At 37.0% G+C, this 12610-nt stretch overlaps 1 protein-coding gene across 2 annotated transcripts in view; it reads right to left on the bottom strand.

Moving 5' to 3' along the window:
- Positions 1-12610, bottom strand: part of GAS2 (growth arrest specific 2) — a 127916-nt gene that overhangs the window by 101203 nt on the left and 14103 nt on the right. For both annotated transcript variants that reach the window (XM_019793051.2, XM_002914060.4), the window contains exon 3: positions 8312-8433. In XM_019793051.2, coding sequence (XP_019648610.1) covers positions 8312-8433 — 122 coding nt within the window. The remainder of the gene's footprint in view (positions 1-8311; positions 8434-12610) is intronic.

The following is a 12610-nucleotide window of genomic DNA, read 5'->3' as shown; positions in this document are numbered from 1 at the left end:
GCTTCTGTCCTTTACTTAATTCCTGTCCCATGACCAATTTCTGTTTCCAAATGGGAAGGAGCTAACTTCTTATCTTGGGGGAGGGGCAGAGACAGGAAGGAGGGAGGATAGGCTGGGACTCCCTCTCAGGAAGTAGGGAAGGTACATGGTAGATTCCCCTACCCCCGGTATTCTCCTGGACCAGGCTAAGAAAGGAGTACCAATTAACCTGGACGTTCCTGGAACCATTGCTCTGTCCTTAAAATCTCAGCTAGCTGTAGTCAGAGCTGATGATCTCCACCACATATCAAAATATTGCGGCCTGGATCACGCTGGATTTGGATCCATCTCGCAGCCTAACGCCAGGCCAATACAGGAATTCCTGGCTGACTGGTTACATAGTATCAACATACAGTTAAAATCTTGAGCGCCACGAAGTGTGTTATGGCAGGGTTTTACTTTGAGGGTGTTCGTTAAAGGAAAGAAGGATGTAATTTTAGGTTTGGCAGAATTAATGTGCTTTACCTGCACTAACGGGGATTCAGTGTGCTAGCATGGAGAGCTACAGATAATCCTGTTAATGCCTAGATTAGCTAACACAAACGCAGACGCAATGCTGCACACACTAAATGCCACTAAAAGGCCAGCAACCACTCGGTAAAATATAGAGGAAGGAATTCAAACCTGGGAAAAAACACGTTGCATGCAATTGACAATGTGCACCTCGCCTAAGCCCACTTTTTACAGGGTCACTCTGCAGGGCCCAAAGAGGCTGTATTTTTTCCTAAGATATGAAGAACAGGTTGGTGAGGAAAGTTTCAGAATTTCCTAATGTGACTTTTCACTCCAGAGAGAGGATGCTGGTGCCTAGAGTTTTCTCTTGTTAATGTGAATGGGGATTCTCAGGGTGGCGAGAATATGTAGTGACACTTACCTTTCATAGGCAAGTTGGATATGGTTGCCAGAATACAAAGTAGGCTAATCTAATCTCTTAGAATAATTTGTCCCACAGGAGATCTGACTGTGGTTTATGAATCATGAGGCCTTTAGCTGTAAATTGAAAGGCAACTTCCTAAGTTCTTGATTTGTATAACAGAAACAGCAACAGCAACAAAATGAGAGAATCTTTCTGATGACCCTTAGACTAGAGCCGATTTATAGACCCAGGGCCCACTGAATGAAAGGAGTAATGATCTCAAGCCTTTCCTGTAAAGCTTCCTTCTAATCTTTAAAGGGACCTGAATAGTTTGCTACACATTAGGGAAAGGGAAGTGCCTTATGGAGATCAAGTGACAGACGGATTTTTGACCTAAACCCAAGTTATGCTATGACTATTGTGCCTTAGTACATATACAAGTTATTTTTATATTTTTCCCTGAATGAGTAATTGGCAAGGGTAATCTCAGCAACTGTCATAATTTTTACTCCCGAACATATGGGATAAAATATCATAACTCAGAAAAAATCAGAGATTAACGCTACTGTCAATGACCTGAACATTGCAGGAAAAGTGATTTCTATCACATCTCCATTCAGTTCAAGCCAATATAAAAGACGGATGAGATGCTGGCAATAGCAGGGAAATTATAAGAAAGTAACAGTTTCACTCGGGGTTGTTGTTCCAGATGTGGTGTTTCCACTGAAGAATACATATTAGAAAATATCCTAGGGGTGCCTGAATGGCTCAGTGGGTTAAGCGTCCGACACTTGATTTAGGTTCAGGTCACCATCTCAGGCTCGTGAGATCAAGCCCCACTTCAGCCTCCATGCTTAGCCTGTAGTCTATTTGAGATCCTCTTTCTCCCTCTGACTCTGCCCCTCCCCTGCGTACGTGTGCATGCCTCTCTCTCTCTCTCTCAAAATAAATAAATAAAACCTTTAAAAAAGGATTAAAGAAAATATCCTGGTACTTAGCATTAATCTATTGGTCTGGAAAATGCAATTTTCTTAATCCTGATACACAGAAAATTCCAGAATTTGTTTGCATACACTTGACAAAAATAACCGAAGTGTTTTACTATCTTATACATCAGCTCAGGCTCTGTGACATGTCAACACCACACAACACACTCTTCTGTTAGATCATGGTATTTTGCTGACTTGACATTACAGAGCAGGAAATGTAGGCACACCAGACGGCTTCATAACAGACATGCACTGCAGAGGGTAGAAGATAAATCACGTGACAACCCAAGATGGCGGTTTTGCCAACTAAATAAAGTTTCTGGGTCCAGGAGTAGGGGCCATGTAGGAACACTGCCCTCTTTGTAAAGGACACCATGCAAATGTTCCTAGCTTGTTATTGTTGTCTGATGGAGATTGAATCTCCATCTTGGGACACGAGGGAGCATAGAACTTGAAATGATCATTATGAGCTTAGTGCCAGATGATCAACTCGGCCACATTTTTAGTTGTGCCAGCAATAGTCTATCACCTATAGATATTCTGTCACATTCGGCATTAGTTCAATTAGGCTTTAAGATCCAGGTAAATTCCATAAGTCCATCATTCACTTCTTATTATGCTCTAGTAAGCTTACTTTTTCATCCTGCTGCTTTTGTTTTCCTTAGCCCACACATACAGCAACCCAGATCAAAGCCCATATCAAGTCTCTTATGACTAGTTGACTATGGGTGGGGGAAAAAAGTCAAGCTCCTTCTCATATCATTCTATATGCTACATCAACATTTATTGCTATGTATTAAAACCCCACTTAGGCATAACCCTGTAAGATGGACTAGAAGAGAAACACTCCCCATGAGAAAAAAAACTCAGCAAGATATTTCATTGTTTCTGATTAAAAGATGAAAGTTTTCCCAGTGGTCAAGAACTTAGAGAAATGGTGACAGGGGAATTAATTTTATACTGGGAAATAATTTACTTTTATATATTTAAAACTTGAAGATATCTGTATTTTTTTAAATCCTAAGGAACTGGACTTTATTACTAACTTTTCTTTTCTTTTCTTTTCTTTTTTCTTTTCTTTTCTTTTCTTTTCTTCTTTTCTTTCTTTTCTTTTCTTCTTTTCTTTCTTTTCTTTTCTTTTCTTTTCTTTTCTTTTCCTTTTCTTTTCTTTTTTCTTTTTTTTCTTTTCCTCTCAGTCCCAGGCAGCAAAATAACCCATAAAAAATAATTTATTTCCACATCATTACACCTGTATTCCCTTCATTTATCATGACTCACTCTGTTGGCTTAGTTTGCTTTTAAAACCATGAATTTCTTAAGGAATACACAATTATTTTAGTTGCACAGCCAGATATAGATGATTCTAGATTAATCACAGCTGAGATTTTCTTTTCAAGAAAAACCTTTTATCACTTCTACCATCCTTTCTTGTTCTGTCAGAGGTATCAGCCGTAAACACATATTTCTGGATTTCTCTCAAATCAATCTTGATAAGATGTTCTCTAAACAAAATGTGCTATTGATTTTTGAGTGGAAAAACTCTAATCTCTATGTTTTATTTAATTCCTGGATGGGAAAACATCCTGAGGTAGTGTTATCTTGCAGCTCAGAGAACTAGATATTCCTGATGGGCAAATGTACCACGGACATTCTATCTGACTAGGATGTTCTTTCCCCCAAACAAGGACTGGATTCTACATTTAGATGCTGAATGTTCAGCTCCTTCCTTGGAGCATAATGTAGCATTCTACTAGGTAACAGAACTTCTTTTTTGTCTTTTCCCTTCATGTGCTTCAAAACTGATCTAACCACCCAGGACTCTTTGATGTCAAAGGAAGCTCTGAACCCAGGGAAACTCTGATGTCTGGGGCAGGGACTCTCAAGATAAATGAGACAAACAAAATGGAATGTTAAGAGAAAAAGAGAGGTTGAAATCTTTGAATGTCGTGCACCATGTTGATGCCCTGGTGGTTGAGAGAATCTTGTACACAAATCAGCAAGTCATGACTGGTAGGAAAAGAACAGAGTAAATATACAATAACAGTTGAATTCTAGCTGGACCAGGTAGTGAAAGTTCAAACATCAATGTAACAATTATTCTGTCTTGACTGGAGATGCCAACTTTGAGTCAGGTAACTAAGGGTCAAAAGCATAAAATCTGACCTTGGATTTATTGCTTATTTTGGTTTTCCCATCCCAATGGGATATTGGAAAGATTAGTTTTGATTAGATTTTTGCCTTTTAAGGTCCTGAGCTCCAGGAATATCAACATTTGTAGTTAGAGTGAATTAATCATATTGTGGTACATATAAACTAATCAAAATCAGATTATACATTAAACTGCTGTACACTGGTCTTAAAAGCATCCACCTAACTATTGCCTAATTCCTTGAAATTTCTGCATTGTTTCCATGCAAAGTGAGAAAATACAAAGGCTAGGATTAACTACTGGTAGCTAACAAATATAGAGAGTCTATTTCTATGGATCTATTGAAGCCTAAAAAGAAAAAAATCATAGGATATCATTTATTTTCATTCACAGCATTTTATCACGCATTTTATCATAGTACAATATGACTCATGGATTTATAACTATAATATTAAATATGTAAACTGTCTAACATATTTATTAAATATACTTGCAAATATTAGGAGTGTTTAAGTCACTCTTAACGCGGACATACTTCACACATACCAGGCATAACTTCCTTGCTCAAATGTGTTTACACAGCTGTAAAATCCCCAAATTAAAGATCAATCAGGAAAAGTAAAAATACTGCTATGAGAATGTGCGTGTGAGATTTAAGTGCTAGGAGAAAATTACAAAGGGCTTCTTGTGACATGACTTTAGGAGGGATCCAGCGTGTGGTTGATTTTCTTAAAAGTAATTCTGTTTTAACATCTCCCTAACTATAACAGTTTCACTAATTCATCAAAGGTATTGACAAACCTGTCTGTATTTACCACTATTGTTCCTAGTTTTTAAAATGCCAAGGTGGAAAATAATTACACATACACACACAAGTAGACAATACTGTAGCCTATAGGTTATTTATACGCAATTTGAAAGCCTCTTTTTTTTCTATGGGAAATGCCCAATGTACACTTAACTACCTGGGTTTTAGCAAATTTATTCTTGTTTAAAGCTAAATTTAACAACAGCAAAATCATGTACAATTTCAAAAACATCTATTCCTGTTTTAGACAAAAGATGGATTGAAAAAGAAATTATATTGGACTTATGAAAATGCTCGTGTCAAACTTGGATGGATTGACAAAATTACATTTATGACCCACAATAGCTGTGAAGTATTAGCTATTTGGCTTCTCATCTATTGAAAATTTCCTTATAAAATGTTAAAAAGAAAAAATAGCCTTCTTTGAATTTTTTTCATATAGTAAGACACATGGTATTTTGATTTAAGCTGCATATTGTTGGAACTAAGTTGTGAAATATATAAATTCTGCCAAGGACACAGAAGGTAATTCAGTCAAGACTAATTGTGTCAACTTCTAACTCAGATTAAATCTGATTTTTTGAGCACTGAAAGTGAGGTCATAAAGGGTATTTTTAAATCTACACTTGTTCAATTACCACAGTTGAGTTTTTATACTAAAATATATTTATCATAATCAGAATAAATTTGAGCTTTATATTTAATTAAACAAATGGCTTAGGGTCAAGGAAGTATTTCAAGTTTAATAAAACCTTCCTGCAGTTTTATTCATTTTGAAAGGAAAACTTAATTTCTTTTTATGTTTTATAGTTTTATTATAAAAAAATGATATAATTTGAAATGAATGTTTCAAAGGAAAAACAGCTATCAAAATCTTGATCCACAGCTATTCTCATTATTACATATTATCATGGAGACTTAGGGAAAAGGTACACCTATTTGTATGTATCATGTTAACGATGAACATTTACAAAGTACTATCTTTTTCTTCTAGTTTCGTCTAGCAAATCGAAAATTTTCCTCAGGATCTCTTCACTCTTTCACATAGGGAAGGGAAATAATGTTTATCTAGAGTCTTTTTTGTGCAATGCTTTCTGGGAAGTATATATGCATAATTGTTGCTCCTACTTTATGGATACAGAAACTAAGGATACAGGTCTAATTAGTAAATAACAAAGCTGGAACCCAAGCCAAATGTGCTCAAGACCAAAGCCTTTGAATTATAGGCTAATGCTTTGGGGGTCGGCTTACTCTTGAAGGTCGTACAATTGCAATTCTATTTGGGGGTCTCAGTTTCTGTGTGTGTGTGTGGGTTTAAGATTTTATTTATTTGACAGAGAGAGAGCAAGCACAAGCAGGGGGAGGTGCAGGCAGAGGCAGAGGGAGAAGCAGACTCCCCACTGAGCAGAGAGCTGACAGGGGGCTCCATCCCAGGACCCTGGGATCATGACCTGAGCCGAAGGCAGACACTTAACCCACTGAGCCCCCCAGGGGCCCCTCAGCTTCTGTTTTATAAAGCATAAGCTTGCAAAACAAAACCAGAACACCTTACACTCGCCTTTGTAGAGGTGTTTATTTTTTGTTACTCTGAAGGATTTAAGACCTTAACAATGAGGTAATGGTCACTCTTCTTAACAATAAGCAAATCAAATGGTAGTTTCAGGACCAATACAATATTACCATAATGCTCTCCGAAGAATCTGGGCCCAGAAATTCTTCCCCCTTGATAATTATTTCACAGTGAACTTTCTACACAGATTGTCCTCTTATTAGGTATGGTTTCCTCCGTGGTAAGCTGAAGCAGAGGCCAGATCCACGACAGTGGAGAGCACGGCAGATTTACTGACTTCCTAACGGTCCTGACACTAAGTGCATGAGCACATTCACAAGCAATCTGTCTGTGTCTATACTACGCACAGTGAGCTAAAATGAGGAGGCACTGGGCTCAGAAAGGGGGTGTCCATATACGAGACTTGTTCTGTCACTCACGGCCAGGGGGTCGTGCACAGACCACCTAGTCTGCATCTCTCCGAAAGAGAGAAAAAACTGAGCACAGGGCCTCCCAAATTTTGCTGCACATTAGAATCGCCTGCAGAGCTCTGGAGCCATCCCAACCCCCGGGCTGCACCCCGCAGGGATTAAATCAGGGTGTTCAGGCCCTGGAGCCCAGTCTGACTGCATTTGAAAGATACTCTAGTGGTTCCAAGGGGCAGCAAGGTTTGGGAGCCACTGAATGAACGAATAGTTTCACAGAGCTGCTTTTAAGACCCCCCCCCAAAAAAAAGAGAGAGAGACTTAGTATAATAGCATATAGCACTTCACAGAATGATATGAAATACAATCCCCAAAGTAAGTACAGTGCAATTAAAAAAAAAGACATTCTTTAAGGAGCTTGATTTTTGTTCAAATTTTAGTTTGGCAATTATAAAGAAATGATACACAGTAATTAGTTTGGTTTTTTTTTTTTTTTGCCAGAGTTGCAGCCAGTCTAACAAATCTTAAAATTTCCATTTCATTCATTTCAATTTTCATTTTCATTTCATTTAAAGCTGTTTTAAACATTATTTTAACCTTATCTTTTTCTTACCTTTTTCCTTCTCTATTAAAAGTTAGGAAAAGTGTCATCTGTTTTGTTTCCTTCAAAAAGTATCAAGCACCATACTCTCATGATGTGCTTATAATAATCATAAAAGAAAATGTGGGGCACCTTTGTGGCTCAGTCAGTTAAGTGTCCGACTCTTGATTCCGGCTCAGGTCATGATCTCAGGGTCGTGGGATTGAGCCCCAGGTCAGTCTCTGCACTGAGTGGGGAGTCTGCTTGAGATTCTCTCTCTCCCTCTCTGGATGTCCCTACCCCCCCTCTCAGCCCGTGCATGTGTGTGGTGTGCTCTCTCTCTGTATCTCTCTCTCTTTCTCTCAAATAAATAAATAAATTTTTAAAAAGAAAAAACAAGAATATGTACAGAAAAGAAATCTGAGCAGTCAGGGAAAAAAATTTGTCCGAAGTGACTTAGTGCAGTGCTACAACTTATTTAAAACAAACAAACAAAAAATTATACACTCTAGACACTCTGTTCTGATAATCTGCCATAATGATCTATTCGGAAACAAAGACCTATTTAGTAAAGCTTTCTTGGCCAGATTTTTTTCTCATCTCCTGATGACACACATCATTTCTGTGCTAAATTTGTAATAAATACATCAGATTCAACCAGGTTATACACAGTCGTTTTGTATTAATACCATCAATTTCCATAACCTTCTAGTTAATTAGACTTACCAAAAGGATTATGTATTTTATGCAATTAGAGTGCAAATAACATGTTGCTTAATTAAAATGCACCCTCTGCGTTTTGTTAATAGACATATTAATACACCCATTGACAACAAAATACTAAAATTAAACTCTGTTCATAAGCAACTACAAATGTAATCCACCCCCTGAATGATTTTTGCCCGGGGTCTTTTACCTTTGGGGGCTTGTTAGCATCCACACCCTCTTTGAATTTCTCCTGCATAGTCTCTGCAAGTTGACAGAGCAAGGCACCATTATCCAATTTTTCCATAAAAGTTTCTGCTGTAATCTCCTTCCCTACAATAACAAAAAGAACGATTATAAAAACACAACCATTCCCCAATGCAAATGTGACATTCATGCCAACATATTTGACACAGGCTTTATCACCAACATTTCTATTCCAGCTGAGTTACGTATATCTGGGATGGGAACTCAAAGAAAGAATGGTTTCTTTGGAATTTTACGTTTTCCTTTGGTGGCAAGAATCTCAACATTTTATATTTTCATAACATCATTTCAACTGCATAAAAATTTTATTTCGCGTTCAAAGTGGCAAAATGATATCCTACCTGCGAGTCCCATCACTTGGCAGTCAAGAGGAGTAAAAACTAACCAGTCAATGAAACTCAAACAGTTTTACCAATGATCGTACAATGTGACCTCTGAGATTCATTCGGTTCTCATCCTCCGTAGCCCTTTCAGTTACTCTGGGCAGCAAAGCAAAGACAGAAAGCAGAACAGGCGTTCTGTGTTTTGCTTATGTCTTTGATTACAAGAACACCAGAGCTCTCTTTTCTTTAATTTGAAATAGAAGCATGGTACATCAAAAATCAACCACAAATGGCAACTGTACTAACATGGCCAACGCATAAACCATGTTTCTAAGTTCTATTGAATTTGTTTTCCTGATTAAGATAAAGTGGGCCAAACCAATACAAATGATAAACTCTGACAGAAAGACTACCCCTCTAACCGTTCCGTCTTCCTGGCGCCATCTTGGAGCTGTGGATTATCAGGTTCAGTCTCTGCTCTTCTCTCTTCTCAAAACCACTCAGCTTCTACTACTGCTCTTATGCACATTATTCACCATTGTCCATCCCTGACCTTTAACCAGTTAAAGCTTGTCTTCTTATAGTCTCCCAAAACATACTGTTTCTGTTTTTCTCTTTTATTTTGTAATGGCTTTATTGTGCTATAATTCACATACCTTCCAATTCACCCATTTTGAGTGTATAATTCCGTGGCTTTTAGTACATTCAGAGTTGTGCAATCATCACCACGAACAGCTTCAGGACATTTTTATTACCCCTCAAAAAACCCCTATACCCTAACCTGTCACTCCTGATTCCTTCTTTCCCTCAGCCTTATAAATCCACAATTTTTTTCATATATGCTCCCCAAATTCATTTATCCCAAAGCTCTCTCTTTTTCCTGGTGCTCTAATTCTCTAAGTTTCAGCATATTTCACTTTCCTGCCTTAATTTCCTATAACATATTAGTCACAAGTCCTGTAGATTCATGCTTCTTTCCGTTTCTGGTCCATAATCTTAATAAAAATTTTCATGATTTGATATCTAAACCTCTAGCGACAAAAACAATGGATATTCCCTGTGCCCTCAACTTCTCTCTCTAATAAAAATTGCACTCATTGCTAAAATTATTCTTGCTAAACACCACCCTCACTGGGTCATTACTCTTCTTCCTTGCATCGTCTCTAGTCTTCTCTTCCACCCAAAATACGAAATATATCCACTTGAACATATCCAAAGGCTGACCCTTATGCCTCTAATCCACCTTTCTAATCTAACATCCTTATACTCCCCCCTGATTCTTGGTCTGCACCTGCCTTCACAGCTCCTCCAGCAAGAACTCCCATCCCTACTGTCATGCCTCTCCTCTGGCACGGCCCCTGCCTACAATGTCCTCCTCCTTTGTATCTTCCTGACAAGTTCTATCCTTCCTTTAATCAGGAATCCAGAAAGAGATTCTCCCAGGGCATACTGATCTCTTTTCTATATGGTTGCACCCAAGGACATCACTCATTTTGGCAACTTATCAAACCTCTTCGGCTGCTAGTAATGTTTTGTATAAAGTTCTTGTCTTCCTCAAACTTCTTGAGGCATATTGTGTGCGTGCGTGTGCGTGTGTGTGTGCGTGTGTGTGTGTGTGTGTGTGTTCCTACAGGGGTATGTTATTATCATAGTAGGCACCTAGAAAATGTGTTCAGTGAGCATGTAAATTAACAAATGAAGAAATTAACTGCTGGAAAACTTTGAGAAAATGTTGGGTGTTATTTTTATAAAAATTAGTTAAGTTAAAGCAAAAAAAAAGGAACACTTTAAAGTTTTATACTGAGGTTCTCATAGGATTAGCTTTTATCTTAAGAAAAAAATGCATGCAGCTCAATTCCATGAACACTTAAATATAACCCAACTGGAACAACAGATAAACTACTGGCTTAAAGTTCAACTCACGATATGTAATATATTTGGATTTCGAGAAACATCTGTTTGAATTTTTTTTTTTTGAGCGTTTTGGGGGAAGGGCAGGTAAAGAAGGAAAGAAAATCACCTTTTTAAAAATGTTCTTCTTTCCCTACTGGATACTTTGCCTTTTAGCCCCCAGTTAGGATAATGACTTCTGCAGGTGGCAAAACATCAGTAGCTCTAACCACTCACCACAGAGGCAGCCTATACAAAACTACTATTATTTCAAAATTGTATGCAGCTCAACTTAATTCAGGAATGAAAGTAATATTCTCAGGATACAAAAAGCCAGTCCAACAAAATTTGTATTATGCATTCCCCATATTGGTGAATTTGCTAACAGAATCTTTCATTTGCTAATAAGAAAGTTATCTTGGAAATAAGTATGAAAAGTAAATATTGGAAATATTTTCAAAATTACCAATTAAAATTCAAAGTAAAGAAGGTAAATTTGACTCCAAATCGTTGAATGATTCCTTTATAAATTACTTATAAGATTCTCTACATTTGAAAGAGGCCATTAGGTATTCGTATTTCATTACATTCCATGGCAATTTAAAGTTTCTATTCATTATGTTAAGTGACAAGATGATTACAATGAATTTAGAAGAACTTGTAAAGTATAAAAAGAAAAATGCCTTTCATTAAAAAGTTATTAACGATTTACCAAAAGGTATGATTTTTCACTTTTTATGCATTATTCCTGAAAATTTTTAGTTATTCTGATTTTCATGAATACTTGAAGAAAGAATTTACATTAAACATCTGTATCTAATGAAAAATATATTAGGTATCAGCTTTCAATTCTGTATATTTTATAGCTCCAAAAGGTGGATTTTTTTGCTAAGACAGACACTGTTACATACTTTATAGTTGAAACATACTGCCTCAAATGAAGGAAAAATGCAAGATGGAGTTTTTTTTTAATCTTTGTATGTAACATATTTTCCACCCAAAGAATCATAAAAATACACATTTTAAACATACTTTATAATTGTAAGAGATCAATATAATCATTATATGGAATGATATATTATCTCACTCTTACTACATTAATACTACCAAAAATTTTTTAAAAATCATTACATAAAGTTAGCTCAATTTAACCATGACAAGTCCATTAGAACAAACTATATGAAGCACTAATTACAATTTCTCAAGTAAACGTTATAAAAAGTTAAATATCTCTATTAGGCAAAACCAGATCTTTTTTAATCAGAATTGCGTAGTTCTTTTGAGACATTAGATTATAAATACTAGATGCAGTAGGATTCTAGAACCATGGAATCACTTCTTCCCCAGCTCTATCCTTCCACGTTGTTTGGTATGTTTAGGAAAAGATAGGGCAATGAATAGATACAATTAAATCATCTTGGAGAACCAACTGACCCACACTGGAGTATAAAGACTATTGACTTGAAGGTTAATCTAAAATAGCCTGGGTGGCTCAGCTGGTTGAGCCTCTGACTCTTGATCTCAGCAAAGGTCTTGATCTCAGGGTTGAGAGTTCAAGCCCTATACTGGGCTCCATGCTGGGCATAGAGCCTACCTCAAAAAAAAAAAAAAAATAGCCTCGCCTAGAAGTAATATCTTTATTCTTAAGTTCATATTGTGGACTTTGATCTTCATACCGCCAATTCAGTCATGATTGACAGCTTGCCAATAGACAAAGATCAGGGAATTTGGCTCAAGATAGTGGTTAGTCACTTCCTCATAAAATGCTAGGGCACAATCATATGAAATAAAGATCTGCCTGAAACTTTTTGTCAAGTAACTAAATCAGCACACGTGCTTATACACATCAGTACATTACCCCCAGAAGTACGTGCTTGCCATAACTGCCATAATGATTAAGTATCAATCAGTAGTGTTTTAGACTGAAGCCACCTGGAAAAAGAATCCTTTCTATCTTCTACTTTGCTGAGAAAAAAAGTTTTCCTCCCAGTAAGTTAGCAGTACTAAACTCAGGTTCCTAAAAATACGAT

This window comes from Ailuropoda melanoleuca, chromosome 16 (assembly GCF_002007445.2).
Source record: "Ailuropoda melanoleuca isolate Jingjing chromosome 16, ASM200744v2, whole genome shotgun sequence".
Classification (NCBI taxonomy): Eukaryota; Metazoa; Chordata; class Mammalia; order Carnivora; family Ursidae; genus Ailuropoda; species Ailuropoda melanoleuca.
The sequence above is the reverse complement of the archived record's forward strand: the minus strand, read 5'-3'. Positions and strand labels throughout refer to the sequence as shown.